Source organism: Pelophylax lessonae (assembly GCF_965119305.1).
Source record: "Pelophylax lessonae genome assembly, chromosome: 2".
NCBI lineage: Eukaryota > Metazoa > Chordata > Amphibia > Anura > Ranidae > Pelophylax > Pelophylax lessonae.
The window spans coordinates 110,934,816-110,961,336 of record NC_138769.1 but is presented as its reverse complement, the minus strand read 5'-3'; the positions used below and the strand labels follow the sequence as shown (position 1 = coordinate 110,961,336).

The window sequence follows — 26,521 nt, the reverse complement described above, 5'->3', positions numbered from 1 at the left end:
GACCTGGTGTACATGGACAGATAAGATAAAATGTAGATGGGTTCAGGGGCTTCTAAAAAAAACGCCCAACTGCTCCTAAACGGCCATTTCCAGCGTCCCGTGTACATGGAGCCTTACAATTTCCTTCTTTTAGATCAAAGGAACGAACTTCCGTCTATAAATGAGGTCAGTTTAACCTCTTAAAAACTGAGCCTTTTTCTGACACTTGTTGCTTACAAGTTAAGTTCAGTATTTTTTGCTAGAAAATTACTTGGAACCCCCAAACATTATTTATTTATATATAGGTAGTTTTTAATAGCATTCAAATACTATATGACTTGCATCCCAATTGTATACACTAGAGCTGCACGATTCTGAAAATAAAAAATGAGAATCACAATTTTTTTTTTTTTGCTTAGAAGATCACGATTCTCGGCGTAACATCTTTTATACAATACAAAAAAATCAGGCTAACTTTACTGTTTCGTTTTTTTTTTTTTTTTTACTTCATTAAAGTGTATTTTTTTCACAAAACACCGTGTGACATAAAAAATCGCAATGATCACCATTTTATTCTCTAGGGTCTCTGCTAAAAAAAGAAAAAATATATATTTCCTTTTCAATCTACAGCCAATGTCATTTTCTGAAAATGTAATGCAACATGGCTACCTGGAGCTGTTCTGTACACAGAATGTGTACTGACCACACCCCAGAAACATAATTTCCTGCTTGTGTGATTGGCTCATCAATTTTCCCAGAAGTCTGCACTAAGCTACAAGTCAGATTTCTGGCATCCCCTGCGACAAAAATGTCATTTTTGGTGAGATACTCCCAATAGGAAATCACATCTAAAGGCATGCAGACCCTGCAGATGTCCTCATTAGTGCTGTGCAGCTGCACAGCTGATTGATAATTATGAAACCACTCCCATTCAATTAATTTTCCCACATGAGCACAGAGAAACACACAGGGATTTCCTCAGAATAACAAAAGGTGGGAATCTGCAACAAAGTTTTTTAAAATCCCTGCAATGTACAGAGATCACCCAGAGGGGAATGTTTTTTTTCTCAACAAAAGTGGAGTTACGCTTTAAAGCGGTATGAAACCCCAAACCAAAAAATGGAATGTAGGTCCACCTGGTGATTTGGCCAGTGACACATCACCTCTATTGAAGTGCCCCCACTCCCGATGAAGGAGCACGGGGGGGGGGGGCAGCAGAATTGTTAATCTGGAGGTAGGGGAGTGTTAGATTCACTAGCAGACTTAGATTAACACTTCACTAACAAACTGATGCCAGTTTCCAGCTAAAAAAAAATGTTGCTTCTTTTGGGATAAAACTTTTACATAAAAGCTGATCATTGTAAGCACCCCTGCCAGTGGTAAATGATTATGCCATTCATTCTGGGAGTGCATGTTCTGGTGATGTCACTGGCTGCAGCTAAAGTAAATATCTCCTAAATGGTGCACCTTTAGGAGATGTTTACTGTACCTAATAATAGGTTAGGCTTACTATAGGCAAAAATCATCCCTGGGAGTTTACTTCCACTTTAAGCTGGCCATTTACTGTACAATCTCTGTAAAATCTCCTTTAGATTCACCAAAACTAGGAGTAAATGAGGACAATTTATAAATAATTTATTGCCTTTTTATCAAACCAGGTAGACCCTTTCACTACATGATAGATCTAAAGCAGATTGTATAATGTGTGGGTCACCTTTACACTGACAGGCCCAGAAATGTGGAAGAGACCAGCACCAGATTTTAAGAAGGGCAGAAGAGGCAGCTGCCTAGGGCCCCTGTCTTCAGCGGGACCCTTAGAATGGTAAATGAGTTCTGACTTTCATAGTAAGTCCGTTTCAGCTTTGTGAGTCTTTAGACCCTTTTCAGAATCGGAAGCGTGTTTTTCTCTATCGCTCATTGACAGACGTAGTCTTCTTGATTCTCAAGAGCTGGGTTATGTTGTCTCCGCAGGAGTAGGACTAGGCAGAATGACAAAACGTTCTGGCTCCACCTTAGGGGCAGTCCCTGAGGGTATATCCTCCCTCTCTCTGCTACAGGGAATCAGTTTTTTTCTGTCTAGTCAGGAGTAAGGACCTAAGTTCCTTGCTGGGATCTTTTGGTCCTGGCAAGACTTTTTTTCTTTAAGAAAAACACATTTTTTAGGTAGTTTTTCTCCAGTGTTTTTTTCCTGTGAGATCTTCAAGCAAAAATGCCGGACTGGGCGACACTTGTGGTCACCCCAGCCGGCCTACGAGCGCGCGCAGACCATGGCATTGCGCTTGGTCGGCCGCGACATATTCAAGTAAGTATGCGGGGCCGGGCGACGGGCTGGATGTTGAGATCCAGTGGTCACCCCGGTTTCTGCCTACGAGCGCGTGCAGACCAGTGCGCTGGGTCAGCCGCGACGGAGTCCCAGTAAGGGGACTGACTTTGCGAGTTAAAAGTCTCGCTTGGACGCCAGGTACCAGAGAGTCGAGGCGTCCACAACCCCCCACCCCGGTGGAGAGGGTATTGTGAAGAGAGGGTGCCTGTCGGTTCGGTATGGTGAGTAAACGTTCCCTTTTTTCCTCATTATGAGGCAGTATGTATTATGGGCCCCTCCATATATGGTCAGTATATATCTGATACTTACAAGTCCCCCTTGTAATACAGCATGTGTTTGTGGGAAGTGGACTTGGTTCAAGAGCTAACACTCTACCCAGCAGACTGTAACATTACAGCAGACATAGGAGGTATAATCCTACCTTATGTGCAGTGTATCTCTGTAGATCCATATGTCACTTCTTAGCAGAGTGCAGGTGGATGTGCTGGGAAGACGATATCGGCGGTCCGCCGCCATTTTGCCGTAGACCGAATGCATGTATGTCCTCAGGTCACGCCGGCCGCCATGTTTTTGGAGTCTTATGTCTCTTCTATGGGGGCGGCCATGTTTTGTGAGCCCAGCTACCTCGTGGAGGGCTGGGAACGCCGGAAGGCGTACACAGGGGGCGGAGCCACGCCTTCTGCCCGGGAAAAAGCAAACAGCTCCTTCCAGTCTGTGTAAGACAGACGCTGACTGCAGTTTGTTGGAAACTGCACTGCATCGGTTGGTGAGCCTTGGGGGTCCCTCTCTCTCTCTCTGGGATCGAGAAGCAGGTACTCTGAGGGGCGCTATTGCGCTAGGGGGAGACACACAAAAAAAAAAAAAAAAAAAAAAAAGAAAAAGTTTTTTTGTTTTGCTGGCAAAGGTGTCCTGTATTAACATGGACCCTGCCACTCATGTATCTCCTCCGGATCCACTCGAGGGGTCTGCGGGATCCTCCAGCACCCCATTGACAATTGAATCTTTGTCAGCCATTATGGAAACTTTTGTGTCCCGGGTGGAAGTGGCTTGTCAGGGACAGGGCGCAAGAAAGCGACCCCCGCCTAACCCCTTATTATCTGAAACCTCGGATTCAGACTCTGAGCCTATTTCTGCAGTTGCAGGTACTTCATCTGGTATTGGTGTCTCGGGTCCTGTCTCTTCAGACAGTGAGGAGGATGTTTCGGCATCCGCCATAGCCCGAGAGGAAGCGTTGGTAAACGCACTCATTGTATCTGTTCAAGAGACTTTAAGGTTACAGGGTATTCCATCAGAAATAGCTGAAACTGAGATCCCTTTTCGGACTAAGAAACGCATTAAAGTGGCGAAGGTTTTTCCATTGCCCAAATGTTTTGGCAATCCAATCGAAGAAGAATGGCGTCTGCCAAAACGCACTTTTAATATTTCTAAACGCATTGACAGGCGTTATCCGTTTGAGGAAACCCTTATTAAGAAATGGACAGAACCACCTGTGGTGGATTCACCTATTGCTAGATTGAATAAAGCCACGGTTATTCCTTTAGAAGACGCTCCGTCTTTTAAAGATCCAGTGGATCGCAAGATAGAAGCTATGTCTCGCACCATGTTTTCCTTGATTGGATCAGCTTTCAGACCAATAATTGCTATTGGTCTGGTTTCGCAGGCTGTAACTGAATGGACCAAGTGGTTACGCCGGGACTTAGAAGAAGTCCCTCAGGCGGTATCAGATTTGTTGGAACAAATGATACAGGGGTTACAGTTTGTATGTGATGCGGCGTTAGACGCCACTCCATTAATGGCGCGAGCATCAGTCTCAGCAGTGGTTCTCAGGCGTACACTGTGGCTAAAAGGTTGGTTAGCCGACCAAGGTTCCAAAAAAGCATTGGCTAATATCCCCTTTTCAGGAGAACGTCTATTTGGAGCCAACTTAGATGAGATCATTAAGGATCTCACCGGTGGAAAAAGCACCTTTTTACCGCAAAATTTTAAAGGTAGAGGAACTCGTCAAAGACGAGGGCCTTCTTTTTCTGCTCACAAGAGGTTTTTTCGTCCAGCGGGTGAAAAAACTAAGTCCTCCAAAGCTCCTGCAGGAGGCGTCAGGGGTCGTTGGTCGGGCAAGCAAAAGCCCGCCCCCTCCAGACCTGAAGATAAACCATCCAAAGCCTGAAGGTGCGCCCCCACCCATAACTGGGGTGGGGGGACGTCTTCGCCGGTTCCCGGATCCATGGCTTTCCAGAATCCCGGACAAATGGGTTTGCGAAGTCATAAGGTCAGGGTACAAGATCGAGTTTCGATCTCTCCCACCGGCGCGATTCTTCCCTTCCAATATCCGTCTATCCGCAGATCGTTTAGAGAGACAACATAACCCAGCTCTTGAGAATCAAGAAGACTACGTCTGTCAATGAGCTTAAGAGAAAAGGATTTTACGGTAAGTTCTTACAAAAATCCATTTTTTTTACGCTTACACACTGGACCTGAAAGCATTGTGTTGATGTTCCCTGCCACCAAGTCCCAGTTCACAGCAGTGCGATTTGTCATGTGACCAGGGTGGATTTGATTTAAATTGCTAGTAAAAAGGCTTGATTTAAATCATAATATTTGAAGAGCTACTGTCATCTCTGTCCCGTAGCGGCTCCTCCTCTGACCCGCCGACAGTACAATTCACTTTAATGGGATGGCTGGTGATGCGGCAGTGACACAACAAGGTGAGGAACTTGGCAGCAGTAGGTGAGTGGATGCTCACTAACAGGCGCTGTTATAATGGATCCGAAATGACAGGTGCTCTTTAAACGTAAGGATTTATTCTTGCTGGTAGTTAGTGTGAAGTTGTGTGAATGCATTAATGCAGTGCATGTTATCTCAGCTTGGTATTCATTGAATGAGGTTTACCAAAAATGTAAATATTACAAAATATACAGCCTCATGCTACATAACTAAGCTCCATTTCATGCTGAATAAACTAAATTAATGTATCTTAACCACTTAAGCCCCGGAAGATTTTACCCCCATTCCGACCAGGGGGTATTTTGCGATTCGGCACTACGTGACTTTAACGGACAATTGCGCGGTCGTGCGACGCTGTACCTAAACGAATTTGGCGTCCTTTTTTTCCCACAAACAGAGCTTTCTTTTGGTGGTATTTGATCACCTGTGCGATTTTTTGATCACGCGCTATAAACAAAAAAAGAGCGCCAATTTTGCAAAAATAGCAATATTTTTTTATATGAAATTCCCCCCCAAAAAAATGTAAAAATCAAAATTTTTTAACATTTTCGGCCAATTTGTTTTATGCTACATATGTTTGGTAAAAAAAATCGCAAAAAGCGTATTTTGATTGGTTTGCGCAAAAGTTATCGCGTTTACTAACAAAGGGAAAGATTTTTGTCTTTTTTTTTTTTTTTTAACGCGTAATGGCGGCGATCTGCGATTTTTTTTTTTTTTTTTTTGCGGTACTGCGACATTGCGGCGGACAGATCGGACCCTTGACTGACATTTTTGACACTTTTGGGGTTACCAGTGACATTTCTACAGTAATCAGTGCTATATATATGCACTGTTACTGTAAAAATACACTGGTAGTGAAGGGGTTAACTTTATTTGGGAGGGAGGGGCTGTGTGTGTCCCTAGGGGCGTGCTTTCTACTGTGATTGGCTGTGGCTTGAGCTGTAAGGACACTGATCAACGGATCTACATAGTAGATCCATGTGATCAGTGTCTTTGCAGCGAGGAGAATGACAGGCAGCTTGTTTACACAAGCTGCCTGACATTCTCCCTCTCCCCCGCCGATCGCCGAGTGGCCGGCGGACATCGGGTCCGCTGGTCACACGCGCGGGGGGGTCCGTGACTACGCGGGAGCGCGCCTCCGGCGGCGCGCGCTCTCTCCCTAGACCCTCACAAGCAAGCAACGTAGCCCTACGTTAGTTTGCCTGTGAGGGGCTGACCGCCGACGTAGATAGTCATGCGGCGGTCGGCAAGTGGTTAAATAGAAAACGATCTGATTTTTTTAAAAAAAAAATCTGATTTAAAATACAGATGCTGTACACACAGGCCGAATGTTAGGCGGTTTCTATGGAACTGGCTGATTATTCAGCCAGTGTGTACCAGCTTTAAAGGAGTTGTAAAGGCAGGAAGATTTTCTATCTTAATGCATTCTATCCATTAAGATAAAAAGCCTTTTTTTTTTTTTTTTCTTTTTTTGTACCAGGAGGTACAAGCGCATCGTGTAGCCTGCCAAAAATCAGACAGGCAGAAATGCGTAGAATCAAAATATACCAACTGTAAATCGGCGCAAATATAGTGTAATAATCCTAAAAATTTAGAATGAAAATCAAGTGGCTGCTATCACTAAGAAAATGTTTTCACCACATCAAACAACCATAATAAAAATGACCGTTTTCGCTACTTGAAATAAAAAAAAAAAAAAAACATGAATATCCAATCTAATTGCAAAGACTAGTGCAAAAAAAAAAAAAAATTAATAGTGATCCAAATTTCATAAGTGATCCATATAAATATAACAATTCATAAGTGACAGAATATCAAGTCCATCAAAATATATGCCAAAGTTGTGCAAGATAGCAGAACAAGGGCAAAAAATGTAGAAAGTGCTTGTGCTCTACTCCAGTGGTCCTCAACCCTGATCCTCAGGGCCCACTAAAAGGCCAGGTTTGCAAGATAACTGAAATACATCCCAGGTGATATCATTTGCTGCTCAGTGATTTGCAGTACTCCAAGGTAATACTTAAAATCTGGCCTGTTAGTGGGCCCTGAGGACCGGAGTTGAGGACCACTGCTCTACTCCACCAATAATGGATGGCCGCTCACCTCCCGCTCTGACCTCTCTTTTACCAGCTGGCCAGAATTACCAATTCCCCTCTGGGGATATAAGGTGTTCCTCAGTGTCTGTTGGCGTTAGGGATCCTAATAATCCTGGTCAATCCCCTCCCGGCAAACACAAGGTGTATGGAAAAGAGAGGGCAAGGTCTAGTGCTCTCCGTTTAAAAATGTATTGGTTTAAAAAACCTATGTAAAATCAAACACTCACACAGACCGCACGTAAAGCTGTGCTAGCTGGATACACAGGTGTAATCTCAGAGAGATGGCTGCAGAGTGACGTCGGGATATGCGCTCCGCCCCTATACGCGTTGCGTCAGGCGTAGACTTCTTCAGTAGGCTGAAATACTTGGCTGCTGGACACTGTTCCCGACCGGTACTTGTGTACAGGGCCATACGTGTACATGGACCTATGTCCCAAACAGACTTTCTGTATTCAGGACATACAGCCCTGTACTTGTGTGCCACTTGGAACAACATCCAGCTGCGAACTTCAACCTGTCATTAAGTTTGACAGGCTGCTGGTAGTGGACTGTATACTGTACCTGAGCTGTTTGAGCCAAACCACCCATGAAGCCTTACTAGATTGGAGAAGGGTTTGAACCTGTGACCATGTTTCTGATGTGGAGTGGGTGGGCTCATATTCTTTCTATAGTTTTATAGTGATGATAATGGTTTCGGAACAGAAATTTAGGTTTTCCTGTATGATTGTAATTTTTTCATGCAACAGAAATTTTACAGGAAACCATTCCAGATTGAAGCATGGAGGCTACATTAATAGAAGGTCAGTACTGGGAGCCCCAAACTTTCAATGCTGGAGATTGCCATTACCCGACTCCCAGAAGTGGTGCTATTCCTAGGCCATCATGTAAGGCGACATCCACCCTGGAACTAGCACTGTCTTGGGGGGGCTCGGGCAGTGACGGCCTCAAATATTAGATGGTAGCCTTACGCGTGCCCCAACAGATTGCCCTCAATATAGTTTGTGTTACTGTATCCTGAACTCTACTATTCTGACTTTATTTTACAGCTATATTGGCTTTTGTTTTCCCATTTGGATTTATGATTGTGTCCTGTCTTCCAGATCTACAAGAAGAGGACCGGTTCTCTCCCACCAGTCTGTCATGGTTCACATTCGCGGAGTGGGGCGTACATCTTTCTCTCACAGTGACTTTTCTAAGACTACAGAAGGTACACCGTGTCCGGTTGGCAAGGCTCACGTGATATGTATGGTTTCGGACTTCTTTTACCCAAACATGGGCGGCGTAGAAAGTCACATTTATCAGCTATCGCAGTGTCTGATCGAGAGAGGACACAAAGTCATCGTTGTCACTCATGCCTATGAGGATCGGAAAGGAATCCGCTACCTCACCAATGGCCTGAAAGTCTATTACTTACCTCTGAGGGTTATGTATAACCAATCTACGGCCACCACCCTGCTGCATAGTCTACCCCTCCTCAGGTATATCTTCGTAAGGGAAAGGGTTAGCGTTGTTCATTCTCACAGCTCTTTTTCTGCCATGGCCCATGATGCTCTGTTCCACGCTAAGACAATGAGGCTCCATACAGTTTTCACGGACCATTCACTGTTTGGATTTGCTGATGTCAGCTCCGTGCTCACCAACAAGCTTCTGACGGTGTCCCTGTGTGATACAAATCACATCATCTGTGTCTCTTACACCAGCAAAGAGAACACGGTACTCCGAGCCGCCTTGGACCCCAAGATCGTCTCTGTCATTCCCAATGCTGTGGACCCCACAGATTTCACGCCAGATCCCCAGAAAAACAGGACTACTAAGATTACCATTGTGGTGGTCAGCAGACTTGTGTACAGAAAAGGTAAGGAAATTCTTTATTCCTGGGATGGTCATTTATTTATCACCCTGAATGTGGGCCTGTAAAAAGCCCAGCACTTTCCTCTTTCTGAGCCCAATGCAACCTGACCCCACACGGAATCATGTGACCATAGGCTGCAGTCCAGCTCAGAAGCGGCAAAAAGTTTTCTGAATTTTGCTGCATGACATTATATAGAAATCAAACATGTAGATTAAAGTGAAACCTAGACTTTGAAACTTCTATGCCTCTCCAAGCATACTTTAACCACTTTAGGACCGGAGGATTTTCCTGCTTTACGTCCAGGCCACTTTTTGCAACTTTACACTGTGCGACTTTAACTGACAATTGCGCGGTCATGCAACGCCGTAACCAAACTAAATTTACGTCCTTTTTTCCCCACAAACATAGCTTCCTTTTGGTGGTATTTGATCACCTCTGCGCTTTTCATTTTTTGCGACATTAATAAAAAAAAAAAGCGAAAATTTTGAAAAAATAACAATATTTTTCTACTTTGACAGTTAAAAAAATATCCAATATATTCAATTTTTGTCATATATTTAGGCCAAAATGTATTTAGCTACATGTCTGACAAAAAAATTCTCAATGAGCGTATTTTTAACTGCTTTAAGACCGGAAGATTTTACCCCATTCCTGACCAGGCCATATTTTGCGATTCGGCACTGCGTTATTTTAACGGACAATTGCACGGTCGTGCGATGCTGTACCCAAATTACGATCAAAGTGCAATTTTTACTTTTTGCGCTATAAACAAAAAAAGAGCGACAATTTTGAAAAAATAACAATATTTTTCACATTTTTTTTTTATATGAAATTCGCCCAAAAAAAAATGTGAAAATCAAAATAAACATTTTAGGCCAATTTGTTTTCTGCTACATATTTTTGGTAAAAAAAAAAAATCGCAATAAGCGTATTTTGATTGGTTTGCGCAAAAGTTATCGCAGCTACTAACTACGGGAAATTTATGTCATTTTTCATTTTTTTAACTAGTACTGGCGGCGATCTGCGTTTTTTTTTTTTTTTTTTGCGGGACTGCAACATTGCGGCGGTCAGCTCGTACCTTGACTGACATTTTTGACACTTTTGGGGGTACCAGTGACATTACTACAGTAATCAGTGCTATATATATGCACTGTTTCTGTAAAAATGACACTGGCCGGGAAGGGGTTAATTTTATTGGTGGTCAAGGGGTTAATGTATGCCTGGTGCTTACTGACGTGTGTGGGGGGAGGGGGTTGTGTGACACAGGCACAGATCGCAGGTTCAGCTATGCTGAATCCTGTAATCTGTGACTGTCTGTCACTTAGGAGATCCGTCCGCTTTGTTTACACAAGCGGGCGGATTTCCTCACTCAATCCCCGACGATCGGGGAAGACCGGCGGTGATCACCGCCGCTCCTCCCCTGGCCTGGCTCCCGCTGTGACTGAATACAGCGGGAGCGAGCCTCCGGCGGTGCGCGCGGCGCCCACAAGGGGAGGAGTCCAGCGACGTAGACGATAAGGAACCACTTTGCCGCAGTACGCTCAATGTGAGCGTTCGGCAAGTGGTTAAGGTCTCATGCACACTGGACGTTATCAAAACGTTAGTAGAAAGCTGTAGCTGTAGAAGGTGTTTTTCAGCTTGTTTGTAGTAGCGTTTCTTAGCTTTTTTTTTAGCAAAACTATACTCCCACAAAAGCCTATGGCACAAAACCCTTGATAGACGCAGAATAGGCGCGTTTTTTCAATGGTTTTTAGCTTTTATCACAGTTAGAGCGTTAGGTGCTGAAAAACGGCACCTAACACCCACTAGTTTTGGGGGTTTTTATCTAGCCAAAAAACGCCCCTGCCAAAAACTGCTGATAACAGCCTATGTGTGCATGGACACATAGGATAACATGCTGGGGAGTTTACTGGCTGCAGAAAAAAACGTCTGACGCCAAAAACAGCCGCTGTAAAAACTTCCAGAGTGTATGAGGCCCTAAAACTGATCTTGAGCCAGATGTAAAAGACACAAATAATGCAGCTTTTTTTTCATAAATGAAGTCATTAGAATGGTTTTAGGGTTGCACCGATTTTGTTTTTTTTTTTTTTACTGGGGAGTATGCGTAACGATATTTCGGTCATGTACTCTCCGATGCCAAATACCGATACTTTAGCAGTGCGATTTGAGCCCATACAAAATGAAAGGGCTCAAATTGCACTGCAAAGAATCGCATGTGATTTGAAAAGGAATGCAATGCGATTCCTGTCCGAATCGCATGTGGTTTCCCGCACTGCTTCTGTGTGACCCCAGGCTGAAGTCACTATGACAGGCCCGAGTGCACACAGGTAGCCTATGCATGTAAATGGGAGAGCTTACAGACCTGGATGCATGTGCTTGGCGCCTGGGTCTGTACGCCTGTCTCTGTGTATATGTAAAACTGTGTGGGGGGAATCCATACAGCCAATGGGCTGCCTACACTCAGCTCAATGGTAGCAGAGAAATGTAAACTCTCACGCTCAGTGAGGCTGAGTGTTTGTGTAAATGAGCCCAAAACTTGTTGAGTTTTTTGTATTTTTTTCCCCTAAATTTGACTTTAGGCTGAAGTATGGCTAAAAACAATTTTTTATAAATATGCACAGTAAAAATAAGTTACCGCTAAAGAATTGTGCCCCATCTCTGACTGCTACAGCGTTTGTTAAATCGTATTTAGTCTGCAGTCTCCTGTTAGTGCCTAATATTTGGTGCTGAGCTTTGTGGTTCCAGCTGTAGGACGGATATCTCAGGAGGTCGCTCACTCTGCACTCCATCCATTCAGAAAAAGCCTTGTATTCTTTTCAAAGAACGCAAGTCTTGCTGTGATTGGAGGAGGGGAGGATGAATGTTGCAAGCTCCCTCCTACAATTGCAGATCACCTTCTTTTCAGTGGAAAGAATGCAAGGCTTTTTCTGAATGGAAAAGGTGCCAGACGAGCCCCCTGTGATTTCTGTTCTACAAGTGGCCTTCAGTGCCAACAGCAGACTGCGGGTTGATTCATTACAAGTAAGATTTAATAAACAATACAGAAGCCAGATATGGGGCACACTTCATTGGAGATAACTTTTTTTACTGTGCAAATGTCCAAAATGGCTTTTGCCTATACTTCAGATTCAAAACTGATCTCTTGCATTCCCCTGTAAAGCAGCACTCTGATTGGGAGGGGGTGGGGGAGGACTGGGAGCAATTAGTGCTTCATGCAGATGTGTTGACAAGGAACACGTAGGGACAACCTCATCGGTCTCCTGCTGCTCTTTCACTGTCCATACAGAAGGCTGGGGGGTGGAGAGAAGACATCTCTATACCCTTTACTGTCTAAAACAGAAAAGTGTTATCTGCCAGGTTGAGGCAGGGGGGCTGTGTAAATCTCGAGACTGAATGGACAGAAAACAAAATCCTTGGGTCCCCGGCATGCTTACTGTGGGCAGCCGGCTGCGACTGCTTGTTGCTTCGCAATGGTCCTGCAATCTTCTGGGACCTGTAATGTAATGTATCCCAGAAGGTTGCAGGCGAGGGGTGGAGCGAGGCAGTCGGTGGGGGAGGGGGAAGTAGAACTTCTAGTAGATTGCCGCAGTGACTTGACCAGAAGTGTGAGCAGGTGCTTGAAGAAGGACTCCCCCCCCCCCCCCCCCCCTTTAGGGTGACCTTCCACTTTAAATTGAAATGTTTCCCTGCCGGACCCTTGCCGGACAAGCGAAAGTAGCAATAAGAAGTGCTTTACCTTTCCAAGAGGCACAGGTGATGTCACTGCCTTGCTGCTGTCTCCTGGGAAATCTGGGAACTCTAAATCCCAAGAGAATATACCCCAGCGAATTACAGGGATGCATTCTCTGGGATTTCAAGTTGCCAGGAAGAAGCAGTGAGAGGATATGATGTCACTTCTTAGAGGTTGGGATTGGGGTGACAAGTTGTTGGGTTTTTAAGTGCCGGTTCACACTAGGTCGCTCCAACTTTGGGGGTGACCTGTGAAGTCGCGTGCACCACGACTTTGGCGCAACTTGCACAAACTTCATATAATGAATGTCTATGCAAGTCGCTCCGAGGTCGCCCCGAAGTAGTACAGGGCCCTTTTTCTAAGTCGGAGCGACTTGTGTCGTTCCTATTAAAACGGGTCCTGTAGCACTGCATGGACTGTGGATTATTTAGGGGATGGGTGGATGACAGGAAAGCGAGCTTCTATTTTGCAGTTCTACTTTAAAGTGTTACTAAACCCAGGACCCTGCATTCACTATATTTGATCGCCCACAGTACACAGAACATGGAAATGCAATAATTTTAGTAAATATAAACTGCTAATTTTTTTTTTTTTTTCCTCAGTGGTATATAGCAGTCTTCTGACTTCTATCAGTGTCTGATAAAGCTTGTAGGAGGAGTTTCTATTCTACTCTGACTGTCCTATGAGGCTGCAGAACCCCCTGACCCTCTGTTTGGACAGTGCTGATTGGCCCTGTTCTGATCAACTGCTCCCTCCCAAGAACAATCACCTCTCTAGCAATACACCCCAAACTGAGCATGTGCAGCCGTCCCCTTGCTCTGTTCTATCAGCAGATGGATTGGGGAGGATCAGAGAAGACAGGATCAAACAGCCATTTTACACAATGCAGAGGATTAACCCCTTAGGTTCCACAGTGAGTGTAACGAGCATGCTTTACTGCATATACAGATCGATTTTACTGTTGGTTTAATAACACTTTAAGCACATTTAGCAGGTCAAAACGTTTTCACTGACATTTACCAACATGCTTTCCTGTGCGAAAAGGTGGCTACTGTAACATTCACCTTATCTATGACAATGTTTCATATTTCAGGCTGTAATAGCAAATTATTGCATTCTACAATAAAAATATATATATTTTTTTCTAATGCTGTGAGTTTCACAAAGTGTTCCTGAAAGTCAGAAGATATTCAGACTTGCAGTGCAGAAACTGTGCCATGGCCCTGACTTGCCTTACCACTTCTCTACTGGAGCGAATTTTAAAACATTTTTTCTCTTACGTCCTCCGACAGTCGCCACCTCCTCTAAGTCATCACTATTGGGTATTGTCCACCTATCCGTAGGAATAGCTAGGCATATAGACTTAGTCAAAAGACAAAAGGCATTAGCATATACACACCCACGGGGGCTGTCCCATCCGGTCAATACCCCCCCTGCATCACCACTCCCAACTCAGTTTTAGTTTGCCTAGCATCAGGAATAGTCAGGCTACCTTGTGCTGGGGCTTCAGTCTCAGCCTTCCTAAAATCTTTTATTTGATTTTCTTTTTAAATGTCCGTTTTTTTTTTTTCTCTCACTTTACTAGCTGTTTTTTGTCAGCTTTAATGTTAGTTTATTCTTCGGATGAAGATGGATCATGCGGTGCTGGGATTCGGACTGGCCGCCCTGGTTCTCCAGGGCACAGAGGGTCAGATGGACCCGCAGCCCGCCATCGAGCGTTCAGCTATGGTTCGCACTGGCATTAAGAACGACCCATCCCTGTTCGCTGCAGGGATGCAGCCGTGAGGTGGCTACCTCACAGGACTTGTCTGCGGTACTGCAGCGTCATGTCCCTGGCTCACGGCACTCCCTGTCAGATGAGGACAGAGGTTTATCCGTGCATAGAGGCTCCCCCACGCCATCGGGTACAGGTAAGTGTGGGGCCTCTGCCTGGGGTGGCAGTCTGTGTTGCTGTGTGTCCCCATGTCTGTGCCTGTGTGACTCCCTGCGGGGTTCGCTGTATGCAGATCTGGATGTTTGCCGGGGGTCCCTGTCCCTGTGTCACCTTAGGTGCATGTTTGGGGGTACAGACTTGTGTGTTGTTGCGCGACCGCTGCGGGGGCAAAATCGTGCGGTCCGCCATGTTTTTACTATGCACACGTGTATAGCCCCTCTGGGGCGAGTATACAGCTCATTTTGGTGCCATCCGCCGCCATTTTGTGGGCGGTGGAACGATCGGTTCGGCCGCATGTTGGCGGCCATCTTGGCGTAGCCTCCTATGCATCCCTATGGGGCAGCCATTTTCCCTGGGGTCTGGCTTATAGCCAGCCCCCTCCAGCAGCATTTCCTTTTCCTCTCAGGCAGCAAGGACACAGGTAGCAACGATCTGCGGGCTCTGCAGTTTATCTCTCTGTCTTCCTCTGTATACTGCTTCTGGCTCAGTTTCTTTCTCCTTTTGGGGGTCTTCATAGCTGTGACAGTAGCGGTGGGCTGCGCACTCTGCAGCGCTATTTAAGGGGACAGTACACTACTTTTTTGCACTGTGGTTTTTCATTGTCTTGAGCCATGGATTCTCAGGAAAGCAAGTTTCCTCCAGCTTTAGTGGGGGGCCCCAGTTCTCCTGTGGCCCCGCTGCGACCTGATCTGGCTGCTGTGGTTGCGACTTTAGTGGCAAATATGGAAATGCTGATGTCTGAATGGGCTGCGAGAAAACGGCCCAGGCTGTTTCTCTCTTCTGATTCAGATGGGGATATGGCTGCTGCTGCTGCTGCGAGCGTGCCCTTTTCAGGGTCCCGATCATCCTTAGACCCCCCGGGGTCTGAGGGGGAGGCTGAGGTGGAGGGTGTTGATACATCCTCCCCAGGGTCACCCGAAGAACGGGCGACCATGGATGAGTTGATTATTTCGGTTAAGGATACCTTACATTTGGAGGACGAGCCCTTTCCTCCGGGCGTTGTGTCCTCTTTTGGGACGCACAGGACCCGCAAGTCTGCGCAGGTTTTTCCCTGCCCAGCGGAATTCCATTACACTGTTAATGAAATGTGGCGCACGTTAAAACGTCCATTCCTGGTACCTAGTTGGTTCAAATTGCTTTATCCTTTTGCGCCGGCTACGGAATCGCGATGGTGTGTGCCTCCACAGGTAGAGCACACTGTGGCCGTGCTGAACAAGGCTACCTTGGTTCCTACTGAGGATACCCCGGTTTTTCAGGATCCCACGGACCAGCGGTTGGAGTCTCTAGCCCGCCATTCCTATACGGTGGCGGGTTCGTTACTCAAACCCGTTTTCGCGTCCGTTATGGTGGCCCAGGCGGTGGCTGATTGGATTAAGGTGCTTAGAAGCAACCTAGTGTCCGATGACATCCATCAAGGAGTCATGTATCTGTGTGATGCAGCCCTAAATGAGGCCCCCTTGGTTGCTCGCCTCTCGAGTGTCGCGGTACTTAACCGGCGACTGATATGGCTGAAGAGCTGGTCGGCCGACCAGTCCTCGCGGAAAACTGTTGCTGATTTTCCCTATGCTGGCTCTCGCCTTTTTAGCGAGGCGTTGGATACCCTGGTGAAAGGCGTCACGGGGGGTAAGAGCACTATGCTACCCCAGAACCCGAAGAACAAGTCTTTCCGTGGCAAGCGGGGTTCTGCGCCTCGATCAAATCAGGGGTCCTTTCGTGCCTTTCGGAACCAATCCAAGGGCAAGCCCTTCAAGGCCCAGGGCAACCAGAAGAAACCTTGGGCGAATAAGCAGAAGACCGGCAATGCCGGTTCGGCGGGACTTTCCGCCTCTGCCTGAAGGGGCGCCCTCACCCATTTCTGGGGTGGGGGGACGTTTGCGCGGTTTCCTCCAACCTTGGCTGCTCTGGATCTCGGACAGGTGGGTCCAGGAAATCGTTCGATCAGGTTACAAGATCGAATTCCTTTCCAGGCCGGCGGACAGATTCTTTCCCTCCAATCTCCATCTGCTTCCGGGGCGTCTGCAGGACTTGCATTAAGCGGTGCAGGACATGCTTGCTCAGGGGGTGATTGTCCCGGTGCCTCATCGGGACAGGTTTCGGGGGTTTTATTCGAATCTGTTCACTGTGCCCAGGAAGGAGGGCAAAGTGCGTCCTATTCTGGACCTGAAAGCGCTGAACCACTTCGTGCGGGTTCGGAAGTTTTGAATGGAGTCCCTCCGTTCGGTTGTGGCCTCCTTGAGTCCAGGGGAATTCCTGGCTTCGATAGATCTGAAGGATGCGTAACTGCACATCCCCATTTTCGAGGGTCATCAGCGGTTCCTTCGGTTCGCTATCGCAGAGGACCACTACCAGTTTGTGGCGTTACCGTTCGGTCTCGCTTCGGCACCCAGGGTCTTTACCAAGGTGTTGGCGCCGGTCCTGGGCCTGCTGCGGGCCCAGGGCATTGCGGTCCTGGGGTACCTGGACGATCTGCTTCTGAGATCGCGTGCCAGTCAGGACCTTGTGCGCGATCTGTCCATCACGGTACAGACGCTCCAGGAGTTCGGATGGACCATCAACGTTCAAAACGTTGCGTTGTCTCCGTCGCTTCGCCTTCCCTATCTGGGAATGGTTCTGGACTGCTCAGGCAAAGGTGTTCTTGCCGGAGGACAAGCTCCGGACTTTGCGGGACGAGATCAGGTCCCTCAGGGACAATCCGTCCTCGTCACTCAGGACCTGCATGCGGGGCCTGGGGTTGATGGTGTCGGGCTTCGAGGCGATTCCCTTTGCCCAGTTCCACACGCGGGCTCTCCAGACGGAGATCCTGGCCAGGTGGGAGAGACTTCCTCAGTCCTTGGATCTGGATGTCTCCTTGAGTCGCCAGACCAGATTGGATCTTCTGTGGTGGATCCAGTCCCCGTCGGTGGCGGAAGGCAAGTCCTTCCGCCCGTTGGTGTGGACAGTGGTTACCACGGATGCCAGCCTGTCGGGCTGGGGTGGAGTCCTGGGCACCCTGTCTGCCCAGGGCACTTGGTCGGAGGAGGAATCCTCCCTCCCGATTTAAATGTGATGGAACTACGAGCGATAAAACTCTTTCTCTTCCAGTGGTCGGACCGTCTCCAGGGCCTGCCTGTTCACGTACAGACGGACAATGCTACCGCGGTGGCTTACATCAACCACCGTGGTAATGAGTAAGCGGCCATTCGAGCCGTGAAACGCGTCTACCTTGGACACATTCTGTTCCTCACACTGTCTGTTTGTCCTGGATACTTTTGAAGAATAAAGACACTTTATTTGATTTCAATCATCTGAGTGCGGCTTCACATTTCTACTTGTATCTTCCTGGACGGCGGATCCAGCCAGCACCTTTTTGGACACACACCTGAGCGGCATTCCCTATTCCATTCCCCCATACATGGCTTACATCAACCACCAGGGGGGCACCAGAAGTGCTCGAGCGGCCCGGGAGGTAACCGACATCCTGTCTTGGGCCGAGACTCATGTCCCGGCGATTTCGGCAGTTCACATTCCGGGTGTGGAGAATTGGCAGGCAGACTATCTGAGCCGCCAGACCCTGGACCAGGGGGAATGGTCCCTACACCCGGAGGTCTTTCAGATGCTGTGTGCGAAGTGGGGATCCCCAGACATGGATCTGTTCGCATCCCGGCTAAACCGAAAGGTGGAAAGGTTCGTGGCAAGAACGCGCGACCCGTTGGCGGACGCCTCGGATGCGTTGGTGGCACCTTGGCATCAGTATCGTCTGATGTACGCCTTTCCTCCGATTCAGTTACTATCCCGATTCCTTCGCAGATTGATCTCGGAACCGCACATGGTGATTCTGGTGGCGCCGGACTGGCCTCGCCGGTCTTGGTACGCCGACGTTGTTCACCTGGCAGTGGCGCCTGCTTGGCGTCTGCCTCTGCGGGAAGATCTCCTGTCTCAGAGTCCGATCCTCCATCCTGCTTTACAGTCGCTGGCTTTAGCGGCCTGGCTGTTGAGACCCAGGTCTTGAAGGACAAGGGTCTATCCTCTGAGGTTATCCCTACCCTGATCAAGGCTAGGAAATCTTCCTCTGGTAAGATCTATTACCGTACCTGGAAAGCCTACTTCACCTGGTGTGAGTCCAGGGGGTTTTCCCCTCGTTCTTACTCGGTGCCGAGAATCTTGGCTTTCCTCCAGTCTGGAGTGGATCAGCGCCTGGTGCTGGCCACTATAAAGGGCCTGGTGTCAGCACTGGCGGTTCTTTTCCAACGCCCTGTGGCGTCTCATTCCTTGGTGCGCACATTCATTCAAGGTGTGCGACATTTGGCTCCTCCTAGGAAGGAGCCTTTACCTCCATGGGACTTGAACTTGGTCCTGTCCGCATTGCAGCGTGCTCCTTTTGAAAATATCAGGGAGATATCGTTGCCTCTGCTGTCGAAAAAGGTTGCTTTTCTTGTGGAGATCACTTTGGCTCGCAGAGTTTCGGAGCTGGCGGCGTTGTCTTGCCGCTCCCCTTACTTGATAATCCACAAGGATAAGGTGGTGTTGAGGACACCCCCGTCCTTTCTTCCCAAGGTGATCACTGAATTCCACCTTAATGAGGAAATTGTCCTGCCTTCAAAGCCTAAACATCCAAAGGAGATTGCTTTGCATTCCTTGGATGTTGTCAGGGCGATCAGGGTTTACCTGAAGTCTACGGAATCCTTTCGGAAGGCGGAATCTCTCTTTGTCCTTCCTGAGGGACCTCGGAAGGGCATGGCTGCTTCGGCAGCGACTATTGCCAAGTGGATCAGACAGACCGCTGAGCAGGCCTATGCCTTGAAGGAACGGGTTCCGCCCTTCCCTGTTAAGGCGCACTCTACCAGGTCTTTGAGTACTTCCTGGGCCTGTTGGCATCGGGCCTCGGTGGCCCAGGTGTGCAAGGCGGCGACTTGGTCGTCAGTGCACACTTTTTCCAAGTTCTACAAAGTAGACGTTCTGGCATCAGCTGATGCTTCTTTTGGCCGCAAAGTTCTCAGTGCGGCTGTGCCATGATGGACCCTTGCATTTTGTCTCTGGGTCCCTGGCTGTTGGCATTTGCTTTCCGGGGCTGTTGCTCCTGTTGAGCATTGTTTTTTTCTGTTGCCCAGTTGGGTCTTACGTTGCATGTAAGATTCCTTTCTCTGATGTGGGTACTGCGTTGCCTTTTCTATGGTTGCGTCTCCCACCCCTCATGTCTATACTGCTTTGGGACATCCCAATAGTGATGACTTAGAGGAGGCGGCGACTGTCGGAGGACGTAAGAGAAAACGGAATTTTTGTAAAATCTTACCTGTAAAATTCCTTTCTCTGAGTCCTCCGACAGTCGCCGCCCCCGCCCCTCTTTTGGGGTTCTTATTACCTACTGCTATACTACCAAAACTGAGTTGGGAGTGGTGATGCAGGGGGGGTATTGACCAGATGGGACAATCGGGGAACGTCTCTTGGACCCGCTTCCTGATTGGCCAGGAGGAGGATCGGTGTGACAATAGCGAATATTCATTCGCTATTGTCACACAAATGGGTGGGCTCAGGGCGCACTGCACTGCGCCTCGGGTCCACCCTTTTCTGAATTTATTATTTTTTTTCTAAAATGGAAATGTCATGTTCTTTGGGCGGACCGGTACCATTTGATCCATGGACCGGTACCTGTCCGCGGCACGGGGGTTTGGGGATCACTGGTCTAGAGCAAAGCTTGGGCTTATCTAGTGGCGAAAGTAACATGTTTAACATTGGGGATCTTTAGGGCTCTTTCACACTGGCAGCCAGGGGGCAGTAAAAACAGGTGGCTGGTCCACAGTTCTATCAGCCCCTGGCACCCACACAAATGCTAACCTTACAGCCTGACAGGGCCGTACACATGTAGTGGCTGTGGATTTTTTAACTCCAGCTGCAGAGTTTGGCATGCAACACCATTTGTCAAACTTTCCAATTGAGTTCAATAGGAGCGCACTGCAACCTCAATTCTGTACTGCAAAATCCTCCTTGGGATTGGGAGGAAAAAAAGTGGACGATCAAAAGGCAGCAGAATTGCCTCCTGAACACCTGCTAACCACTTCTACACTGCCCTCTGAAGAGCAATCCTTTGCAGATTACTTTTCAGAAGGAAGTAAACATTGCCATCTGTGTGGGAGCAGCACTAGTATATTTTTTTTTTTTTTTGTGATAATCTGCCTGCAAATTGCGGATCTTTTTCCCATGAGAAACAGTGTTCGGTCTCAGTTCTACAGAGGATGGCTTCTTTCTGCTTGTCGTTCTCATGGAAACACCCAATATATAAATTTTTTTAACTAGTAAAGTGAATTTACCAATGGCAACCATTTGAATTTCAGTATCCTGATCAGAAAGATAAACTAATAATTCTGATAAGTATTGATTGTAGTGCATAACTCTGCCAATACTGTACTTCCAGCCAGCGTGATTTTATAATCCTAGTGTTTTGTTTTCCAGGAATAGACTTGCTGGGGGGTATAATCCCTGAGATGTGCCTCAGATATCCAGACCTGCACTTTCTCATTGGAGGTGAGGGACCCAAGAGAATCATTTTAGAGGAGGTACGAGAAAGATACCAGCTTCATGACAGGTACAACAAAAATGTGGTGGAATTCCTCTGGAAATAGGGAGATTTAAGTACAGTATTTGTATGCTTTACCAGGTCTGAACAAATCCCAGGGGGGCATCCTCTCCAAATCTTAATAGAGCAGGGGGTAATAAATTAAAATTCGCCAAGGTCTGGTTGGTCAGTAAAATTTTCTTCCAGCAGAGATCTGAATTTCTCAGCACATTTTCGCTTGCGCCAAACAGCCTGTTGGTGCCGCACCATGTGGCTTGGTGCAGACTAATTTTGAAGAAAGGGTCGGAACCCACTTTTCTGAGTTTTTCTTGGGTAATGCAGCCCATTAACATGAATGGGCTGACCTTCCCACGACGTGTGCACCAAATGCACATGCACTGATCTGAACCCATTCTTACATCAGCTCCCTCCCCTTTCACATAAAAACCTCCCCCTCCACCCCTTTCACAGTAGTGTTCTCACACTTCCTTGACATCAACCCCCCTAACAGTACTGTTCTCTGCCCCCCACTTCTCACATTACACTCCTCTGCTCCCCCACACATTACTATTCTCATCCCCCCTACATTACTGTTCACAGCCCCCCACTACAGTCCTCAGCCCCCCACTACAGTCCTCAGCCCACCACATCAGTGCTCAGCCCCCCCACTACAGTCCTCAGCCCAACACATCAGTGCTCAGCCCCCCCACTACAGTCCTCAGCCCACCACATCAGTGCTCAGCCCCCCCACTACAGTCCTCAGCCCACCACATCAGTGCTCAGTCCCCTGCATTACTATTCTCCCCCCCCCTCCCCCCCGTATCACAGTACTTTGCCCCCCCTCAATATTCTACCTTGCACAGACAGATCGGAGGGCGGGAGGCACTGCAGGTCTCAATGGAGGAAAGGTGCTGCAAGATGCCAAGCAACTAATTACTTGCTTGGTAACCTCAGGCAGCTCCCGCCCTCCACCCACCACTGTCCTGCCTCCCGCTGTCTGTTCTGTAAAGATGACAGCGTGATGGCTGGGGGAAGAAAAGGCTTTTCAGATTGGACAGTGACTCTATCTGCATCCTCACTGCTGTCCGCTATTTGGTGATGCCTGTAATAGAGGGTTTTCTTTTAATCCAGCCTGTGTCCACTGGGCACATCAGAAGGCCCAGGGGCCCCTGTGTATGTTTTAGGTTACGTTCATACCAGCCGCACACTAAAACAGTTTTAACAGCAGTGCTGAGTGGTGGTTTGCTTTGTAAAAAGCAAATTATTGAAAAAAGGTGTGTATTTGCACTGCTTAAAATAGATTAATCTGTTTTAAGCAGTGCAAATACACACCTTTTTTCAATCAGCACTTATCATTGTGGGAATGCAATTTGTATTTGCAGCAGCATATAGAGGTCAATTGTGACCCCTCCTGCACATCGAACACACTGTTTACCTTCCTTTTTTGTTTCGCTTAAACTTTATTAGAAGTATACAAAGTGTACACTCCATTCATATAGCACATTCCTACAGCAACGTGGTGACATATCTGCATTATTCTGCACATCACACCGGCGTTGTGTGAATGGGGCACACACACATAGGAAACAATGCGGGTCACTGCAGTATATGCAATAAGACCCATAATCTCTGAAGGTCGGTGATGGGGATACATATTGTGAATGGTAGAATGAGAGCAGTGTACTGCTTGTCTTCGGTAAACCAACAATACGGAATGATAGAGGAATAAAGACACGGCTTTCAGTTTCTAGAAATCTCTGAGAGGATGCACCAGGAGAAAATCATGAAAGCAGGAAATGGGTCGGTGTTAATGGTGTTATAGCCATAAACCCTTTTTTCTTCTATAGAAGTAAATTTAAAAGTGATGTGTTACAGCCTTTAGCCCACACTTCATTATTATTCCTGAGAAAATGAGGAAACTTTGCATATAAAGCTGTCAGATTTCTGCAGCCTTCTGACTTCTTTGGCTTCTTTCCAGCACAGAGCTCTGACAGATGGAGAGATCCTGGAATGGTTTCATGTGTTCTTTCTCTGCTTCATATTTTTAAAGAGGACATGCCACCTTACATTTGAATGTTAATGTAAAAAGCATTCAGTTTGTGGCCGGAAGAAGTATACACACCCTATACATAGCTTCTAGGGACTGGTTATGTTACTTTTATTGAAAGGCAAAGAATGCCTATATATTGTGCAAAAATGCTTCCTGCTAGTGTATTCTTTTAAAGGTAAAGTACAGTTGGCTTGTTTATCAGTAATAGGCCTCATGTACACTGCTACTTGTAAACGAACGTTTAGGAGCAGTTGGACGTTTTTTTCAGAAGCCCCTGAACCCACCTCTATGTTATCTGTCCATGCACACTGAGTCGTTTAGAGGCAGTTGAGTTCAGTGTCATTTTTTTGGAAAGCAATTATTTGCGTTCAGGATGTTCAGAACGTGTGTTTCAAACGCAAAACGCGACCGAACGCGATCACCCACGTTTTAGCGCTTGCATTTTTCCTGTTTAAAGGGGAATGATTTTTTGACCTCTAAAAATGGATCTGAGCGCAAACGCTCGCTAAATGCCGCTAAACGCGGCTGCAAACGCGACACAACGGACGTTTTAAACGTCCTTTACATAGCTGTAAAATTCCAGCGTTCAAAGGACTTTTTAAAACGTCCCGCCTTAGCATTGAGTACCTGAACTTGGTATTAAATACAGTGATATGTGGGATGCCTTTAAGGCTTTTTACATATCAGCCATTAGGGCAGTTAAAACGAATCAACAGGCCTCTATGGTACAATTTCTGTCTGAGGTCCAGCTTCAATCTGATAGATTTGCTTCAGCAGCAAACTTTGACCTACTGCAGGCCTCTAAGAGGGCATTACATCTGGAAGAGGTCACTAGGTTGGAAGTTTACAATGCTAAACAGCAGTTCTTCGAACAAGGAGAAAAAAATGGTAAATTGTTAGCCATGATGTCGCAGCAGGACGCCCCTCTTATTACCTCTTCCACAGACGAGGCCATATCCTCCCCCACAGGTATCTTACGTGAATTCCAAAGGCTTTACCAGCGCCTCTATGATGCTATACTTTCGTCAACTTTCAGCCCACAATCTCTAGCCTCCCTCCTTGACCCAGTAGCTTTGGGCTGGCTTTCAGATGAGGAGTGGTTGAAATTGGTACGTCCGATCACCTCAGATGAGGTCCTGTTGATCATCCAGTCCCTTCCTGTGGGCAAATCCCTGGGCCCTGATGGCCTCCCCACAGAGTTTTACAAAACCCATGGCGATTTGCTGGCCCCTCTTCTCACCTCCCTTTACATGCATTGTTTAGCAAAAGGTGCCCTTCTTCCCTCTGTGTCTAAGGCGCTTGTAATCCTTTTTTACAAATCCCCCCAAAGACCCAAAATCCTGCGCCCCATACAGACCTATTGCACTCCTCAAAAATGATTTGAAGTTCCTTACCAAACTTCTCACGATTAGAATTATTCCCGTCCTGTCCTCCATCATTGACCCCGATCAAACTGGGTTTATGGCCCATAGGTCTACAGACCATAACATGCGTAGACTGTTCATGAATATTCATGGCAAACACGATAATCAGGGCTCCAGAACTACATTCTGCTGGACCTGACTCCTGCTGTTCAAAATGTTAAGACTAAACTGAAAGCATGGGAGAACCTTCCCCTGTCCCTTTTTGGACATTGTAATCTCATTAAAATGAAAGTTCTTCCCAAATTTTATTACTTGATTTGTAATTCCCCGCAATGAATTCACAAATCCTTTTTTACACAGTGGCATGGTATGTTCTCTTTTCTTTGGGGTCCACGCCCTCCTCGATTATGTTGTCCACACTGATGCGCCCTATGTCACAAGGCGGCCTAGCGCTACCCAATTGCCACAAATACTACATTGCTACCCAGCTGGTCACTGTGGCCTGGTGGCTGAATACAGATTTGACCAATTCATCTACGGTCCTGGAGGCCCATGGTACTGCGTTCAGTTGAGGCTCTTAAATGTCTGCATTTCCGGGGTTTTCTAGAGCTCCTTATGATTTAACACCCTCAATGCTCACTACTTTCAGGGCCTGGAAGGTACCCTGGGAGCGTTATCCACAATCTGCAGTTTCCCCGAATTCTCCCTTCTTTAAAAACCAGCGCTACCTCATCTGTTTAGGTTTCTGGAGCCTGTAGCCTTGTCTAAATTTAACATCAAGCTAGTGAAAGATCTATCTATCTATCTATCTATCCATCCATCCATCCACCCATTTGATTACTTTGTTTCTAACCACAATGTTCCTCCAACATACCTTTTCTGCATCTGCAGTTCTCCCATGCTTTCAAGAGTAAATTATCCTTGGGGGTGGCTCAAATGGTGTCCTCGGAGCTTGAAAGAATTACAATCAAAGAATGTTCAGAGAAACCCACCTCTACCCACTATGCAGCGCTGGTCTACTGATGTTCCAAAGGTGGATCCTGAGGACTACGTGGATATATTGGGACTTTCTATTCAAAATGTTAGTATTTTTATGTTATCATCTCATTCAGTTCAAGATTGTCCACAGAGCTCACGTTACACCTTAGACTACACAAAATAGGACCTATCCACTCTTCGGCATGTTGGCGCTGCAAACATTCTCAAGGGGACTTTATCCACTAATTGTGGTCCTTTCATGCAATAGCTACATATTGGACGCAAGTACTCTCAGTAATTGATTCTTGGGCTAACACCCGCATTGCTTCCTCCCCAATAGTGTGCCTGTTAGGCCTTATAGAGGAAGTAATCTCTAGGGTAGCAGAGGGAACTACGATTGGCCTCCTATTATTCTATGCCAGGAAAACTAGAACGCTAGAAAAAAACGGTCCGCTCCTCTCATTTCCTTCTGGAAACTGCAAGTTAATAATGCCCTACCCTTCTTTGCAACTTCTATGTACTGCTAGGTAGACACGTGAGAGACGACCATAACTACAAAATACCAAAGATCAACTTTATGGCACTGGACAGGATTCACATCCCCCTACGCGGTGGTGACTGGAACAAAACATTGCTGCAATTAGAAATGCGATGGATTACATATCTCAAAGCCACTATTCCACCAGGATTAAACAAAGCACAAAGCTTCCGCCCTTTTCTCCCAGGCTTCTCATCCGGAAAAAAAGACTAAATCCCATAAATTACCCCCCCCCCCCTTTTTTTCCCCTACCATTCCCCCCTTACTTACCCGAAAAAAATTATCACAAATCATTGATACCCTCCCCTCCACCAATTACATACTTCTACCAATCGTTTGGATTGTTCAAATTGTCCAATTTGATCACCACTCACCATCCAATCTTTTAAAACCTTGCCACACAATTGGCATATGCCTGACTCCGATTTTTT

General features: G+C 46.8%; 1 protein-coding gene across 1 annotated transcript in view; it reads left to right on the top strand.

The window, feature by feature from the left end:
* Positions 1-8,220: 8,220 nt before the first annotated feature.
* PIGA (phosphatidylinositol glycan anchor biosynthesis class A) overlaps positions 8,221-26,521 on the top strand; it is a 29,931-nt gene continuing 11,630 nt past the window's right edge. The window contains 2 exon segments of the mRNA XM_082246836.1: positions 8,221-8,971; positions 21,058-21,190. Of these exon segments, the coding sequence (XP_082102962.1) occupies positions 8,257-8,971; positions 21,058-21,190 (848 nt within the window). The 5' untranslated portion in view covers positions 8,221-8,256.